The sequence below is a fragment of the Sinocyclocheilus rhinocerous genome, unplaced genomic scaffold, assembly GCF_001515625.1.
Source record: "Sinocyclocheilus rhinocerous isolate Xijiao unplaced genomic scaffold, SAMN03320098_v1.1 scaffold1382, whole genome shotgun sequence".
In the NCBI taxonomy this organism is placed as follows: Eukaryota; Metazoa; Chordata; class Actinopteri; order Cypriniformes; family Cyprinidae; genus Sinocyclocheilus; species Sinocyclocheilus rhinocerous.
This window is the reverse complement of record NW_015657958.1, coordinates 282719-288837: the sequence shown is the minus strand read 5'-3', so window position 1 is coordinate 288837 and position 6119 is coordinate 282719. Positions and strand designations below refer to the sequence as shown.

The 6119-nt window shown below is 37.4% G+C and overlaps 1 protein-coding gene across 1 annotated transcript in view; it reads right to left on the bottom strand.

Annotated features, from left to right (window-relative positions):
• The window catches only part of pcxb (pyruvate carboxylase b), a 238018-nt gene that overhangs the window by 229077 nt on the left and 2822 nt on the right, over positions 1–6119 (bottom strand). Inside the window, exons 2-4 of the mRNA XM_016529777.1 lie at positions 3738–3880; positions 3074–3258; positions 2280–2445 (exon numbers count right to left, since the gene is read on the bottom strand). Coding sequence (XP_016385263.1) covers positions 2280–2445; positions 3074–3258; positions 3738–3879 — 493 coding nt within the window. The 5' untranslated portion in view covers position 3880. The remainder of the gene's footprint in view (positions 1–2279; positions 2446–3073; positions 3259–3737; positions 3881–6119) is intronic.

Genomic DNA, 6119 nt, shown 5'->3' with positions numbered 1-6119 from the left:
TAATCATGCTAGTAACTTGCTAATCATGCTTACAACATGCTAGCAACATGTTAATCATGCTAGTAACTTGCTAATCATGCTTACAACATGCTAGCAACATGCTAATAATGCTAGAAACAAGCTAGCAACATGCCAATCATGCTAGAAACATGATAACTACATGCTAATGGCTTGCTAATCATGCTAACAACATGTTATTAACATGCTAATCAGGCTAGAAAAACGCTAGCAACATGCTAATAACTTGCTAATCATGCTAGAAACATACTAGCAATATGCTAGTAACTTGTTAATCATGCTAGAATCATGCTAGCAACATGCTATTAACATGTTTACGATGCTAACGACATGCTAGTGACATGCTAGTCACTTGCTAATCACTTGCTAATCATGCTAGCAACATGCTAGTAACTTGCTAATCATGCTGGAAACACGCTAGCGACATGATAGTAACTTGCTATTCATGTTAGCGACATACTAGTCACTTGCTAATAATGCTAGCAACATGCTAGTTTACTATTTCTTATCTATCTATGTATCTATCTATCTGTCTATTTATTTATCATTTTTTCCTGATAGATTGTATTGCCTTCAAAACTTTAAAACTACTTCAAATTAGTTAAAACTGAAAACCCTCAAACTTTAAGCTTTTAAAACTACTTCAAACTTTCTGGCTAGACTTTTTCAAGCCAACTTAAAGTTTGTCTATAAACTTTACTATCTAGTTATTGTATTGAACTTGTAGGACCTGATCACCTCAGTCTCTGTTTTTTGTAAATTATACTTTGTGAATACAAAATAATGATGTAAATAATTTTTTGGTGCAGATCTGATCTTGTTGCATGCATGTAAACCTCAAACACATACATTTATCAAGTGATTTGATATGTTTTTGCTGTTTACACCATGGACATTTCTAGACTTTCTTCAGTACTGGGGCACAGCCCCCCCATCAAAAAAGTATGCCCATTTTTTGACACATATTTGATACATATTTTGTTATATATATATATTTTTTTTTTAAATAATGTTTTGGATAAAACTGGATATACGATAAATAGTCTTCACCTGCAGTACAGAGTCATTCACAAGCTGCACACACAATAAGCTGCTTCATTGCTGGCAAATGATAGAAGGCATTTGCAAGTTTTGTTTTCTATTGTTGGTGAATATCTACCTCACACAAATAACCCTTTACTATTACTTAAACCATTGGAAATGAGTCAGTGCGTTGAGTGGACTGTCTAAATGAGTCTAACTGAATTGCAAACAATTTCAGACTTTTTTTACAAACCTGTTTGAACAATTATATCAGAATCTGGTATTCAGCTGATAGAAAACAAACAGGTATGCAGTAATCTTCATTGACACATAAGGATTTATCAGTAATGTTTTACTGGAGCACAGGAGTATTTTACTGGAGACATCCCAGTAAAAAGCGTCCAGTGACACCCCTGGTTTACACAAATGATCAAGATAACCTAAAATGATTGTGAAAAATGAACAGAATTTAATTCAGATCTATTTGTTTTTTGCATACTATTTGGGCCACATCCTTATGTGGTACATATTTCTGTAAAGTAAAACATTTAGTAAAGTAAAACGGTAAAAATTCTAAACATTTGCATCTGAATCTCCTCTTATTTCACAAACTTATGTCACTAAATAAATAAATAAAACTACCTTAACACCATGTCTACACTGGGCATGAGCGGCACGATGCAACAAAAGACTGGTAACACAACCCATTATAATCAGTGATAGGGTCTACCCTAGATGCACTTGTCTGTGGTTTAGGGTGGGAGCTACACCAGCCTGGCAAGGCAGGGGACCAACTAGACCAGATTAAACCAGGAAAGACCATCAAACCCCCTTCAAGTTTTTTTTTTTTTTTTTGTCAAGCACAGTTTTTGCAAAAATGATCATACTATACATAAATATACAAACATCAAATTACGGACACATACACGTTTGTTATACAATAATTTGCCTGCAAGTATTGGGTTAAAATAAGTAGAATCAAATATGAATAATATGAACAAATATTAGTAATTAATAATAAATATGAATAGTTTTCTTATAGAAAGATATAACTTATTGGTTGTTTTATTCTATACTTTTATTATAAAGCTTCAGCTCCATCAACTGCAACAGTTAATCATATAAATCTAGAATTTCATTTTTTTATTGCAAGTACCGTGGTGCTAGGGTTGCCCTGGTACTGTTCACCCAACCCCCATGTAGAAAGGAATCTCTGGGGTAAAGAGATTTTTTGGTACCTGCTTTTATGGCCAAGGCACGGGCTTCCACTTTATCCCCCATCTTGCGCACAACCTCTGGGGAAGGACCAATGAATCTTACCCCGGCATCAGCACAGGCTTGGGCAAAGTCTGCGCGCTCTGATAAAAAGCCATAACCAGGGTGGATTGCATCCACATTATTTTCCTGAGAGGGAGAAAAGCACAGGCAGAGAAATACAGAAGGGGCGAGAGATAGAAAGACAGAGAGAGAAATGAGAACAGAAAGAAAAAAACATTAGTCAGGGATGTGTATGTGGCACAGCAGTCAGGCCTAATTATTCTGATGCTGGAAAATACTAATTTCATTCAAATCCCAATCAGAGAGAATTTGAAAGGCCCCTCTCTCTCTGTTGGCTGACTGCGTGCAACATGGTAATTGCATTGGAGAAAGACTAAGTATTCTGAGGCCGTCTGCTGAGGTTAGAGACGATGATGTTGGCTGCTTGTTCGGTTTTAATACGGTGTGGTGTTGTGTATGTTATGCTTTGTGTTTATGCATTATTAGTGCATTGTTGTGGTGGCTAAGCTGCTGGTTTGAGAGATGAGCTGCCTGTGGCATAATGAGAGAGTTCGCCAAAGGATCTGAATCTGGCTGGCATTTCTGACACTGTTCCAAAAAAACAGGAATGGATCTATTTGAGCGCCATATAGTGAAGTGCTGATGTGAATACTAAGCACCGGAAGAGTTATTGCACAATGCAGACAGGCCGTCGTTCAGAGAGTGACAGATAAGGTGAATCACAGTCTGACGGATAGATATATAACTGCCTAACCTTAGCCACTTTGATTATGTCGGGGATATGGAGATAGGCTGCAACGGGGGACAGGCCTCTGCCAATGAGGTAAGCCTCATCTGCCTTCTGTCTGTGCATCTGCCCCGTGTCCTGCTCTGAATATACAGCCACTGTGCGGATCCCAAGCTCTGTGCATGCACGAAACACCCGGATGGCTATTTCACCTGATGGGAGAAACACATGTGTGAATAGGTTAGTGGACAGTAGTGGTAATCACCTCGAAATGAGCCCACATCTTTCAGTTCCTCAAAGGACAAAACAATGACCAAAAAAAACACCATAAAAAATAATTGGGAAAAACATTTTTTTAAAAAGGAGATCATCATATTTAGGGGTACATGGCATTATAAAGTTCGAAAACACCTGCATCTTAACAGGCCATGTGTTAGCATGCAGATTTGAAATGCCATTTGAGTGAATAAATAATAACACAAGGATCGGATAAGTAAATAATGACAAGAGGGTGGGTAAATAATAACAAGTAAATCATTTTAGATCTTGCTGAAAATTCATTTAAAATGCAGCACTCCTGGGCCTTGTGTGTATTTAGATTTTCAGAGCACTAATCCAGGGATCAGGCTTTCACTTTCCACAGTCTTTTCACTGTTTGCAAAATATTTAATCTCGGGATTACAAGTTTTACCTCTGTTTGCCACCATGACCTTTTTGATTGGTCGATACTCCAGGCTTTGGGGAGACAAGTGGGCAGAACGACAAAACAAACCCACTCTCCTGATGAGCAGGATGCCCATCTTCCCCCTGGACCCTCCCAAATGCAGGAGCATCCTAGAGAAATACAAACCGAAAAGTTAAAGATGAACAAATCGCCCTGGTTGTAGTTATCCTTCATAAATTCGTTTTAAAAATGCGGACGAAATTGAAGGATCTGTACACACTTTAGAATACGTGGACCAATTGACTCCTGATCTGTTTTCGCCCAAATAATAGGTCAATTAAACTTTCACGAGCCGCTATGTATTTCAAAACTTTGTAATTTCCACTAGTTTATGTCTATACTTTCCACATTGTTTTGAAATTGCCGTAGTGATGGACTGCTGCCATCTTGTGGTCGTCAATTAAACTGTTTTATCTTCCAAAACTGCTTGCGTCTTTCCATGTTGGTGTTGAATTATGTCTCTGTGTGAGAAAGCATTACTTTAGTGTAGTGCGTGCGTGCGTGTGTTTGGCTAGGTATCTTTGCGTTTATCCTAGTGTTTTAAATAAAATTTGGCACACAATATTAATCTCATCTCACGCCAACCCTCAATATATCAGTTATACTATTTTCAGAATAATTATCATTGAAGAATCTGATGCTGCTTGATGAATTACAGAGGGCCATCAGAAGTTTGAATTTGTCTCAAAGAGACATTTATACCAATGCATGTATTTTTATACTTCTCTGATTGGTCTATAAAACTGTTCCATTGTGTCTGTTCAAATGTATTTAGAGTGCATGTGTGTTTCAGTGGGAAGCAAACTACGAATTACGCCTATACTAACTCTCATTTCACTATTTTACTCTATTTCTGTCTATGTCTCACCTACACTGTCGCTGAAGGCAGACATAATATCAAAACCCTTTTTTCCACCCACCTGTGTACGAACACTAACCTTTTGAACAGCATTGCATATTTACAAGTTTGATTTTTCTATGATTGCCTCCAAGTATTAATCACATATTTATGCTGATATTTTACCATGTTCAATTTATATATTTTGAAATAAACATGCATAAAACTCAACTACATTTTATTTAAAAACTGGTATTTGCAAAAGTGTCTGCCACAATCTTGTTATATAATTGCTATAATTCATGTGATTTTAAGCATGTTGCTATGTGGTTGCAAAGTAGCTGCTTAATGTCCCATGTCAAAAAAGCCCTCTCCGTGCCCTCTCTATGATATTCTTGTCCTTAATTTGCTCTGTCTTTCCTCCAGTGTAAGTCTACGGGATTTTAACACTAATTTTGTTCTCTGCAGAAAATCTTAACAAATATAAATTATAGCAGGTTGCAGGCCAAAGTTCAATAATCAGGGTTGGTGATTTGTTCAAATCTGTAACTTTAAGTTTGAGTGAAAGAAATATTTATACAAGACTTAGAAAGCATCAGTAAATCAGCAGATACATATTGAGAGCTACAGTCCATAAGTATAGGCAGTAAAGACAGTAGGTGTTTGTAAGTAAATAGAGCAATTCTTTGAGTGGCTTTTTCTGGGTTAAAGGTCACAGGTCAAAGGCAGCAGTGGCTGAATGAAAGAGTCAGTGGGTTTGTAGCTCATAAACAGAGAAAAACTTTGAACTAGAAAGTTAGTGAGTGATTAGGTGTCCCTTCATCAAGATTCCTGTGTCAACATGAACTTCGATCGTGTGGGAAATCCAATGAACAACCTCTTTTTTTTAACATCAGTGAAGTGCAGTATAATACGTGTATTAGCTGCTTTGTGTTAAGCTACCCTCCTCTGGAAAGGAAAAACATATTTATTTCATAATAAACCATAATTTAGATGGCTGTGGCACACCTATGAACCTGCCGACGGCTCCAAGAGGGTAAATTACAGAGAAAATATAATGATCAGCCTATTGGTGCCTTCCAAAATTGCTCAGTTAGCGTTAAATTACTTTGAACACTGCCCTAAAAGGCCAAGCTGGGTAAAATCAACATGCTCAGCCACCTCCGTACACAATCTAAATAGAGTCATACATCAGCAGAGCTTTTTTGGGGCCTTTTGTTGCTCGCTGTTGCTCTCTTTTCAGTCTATTCCCTCACCTCTCCTTCCACCTGACTAACACTTCCTGCGGTGTTTGTCCATTAGAGCTCTGGTAGATAGATGTTCTGTGTCTTTACATTCTGAGCAGTGCAAATGTTCTGCCATTAGGACAGATGAGACCTGCTCAGGCAATACAAACACAAATTCACAACTTTACGAATTTACAATCTGAGCTGAGTCAACCCCAGAAATCAATATGGACATGCTTAAACAATGAAGATGAACAATGAAAAAAAAAAAAAAAGTATATATAT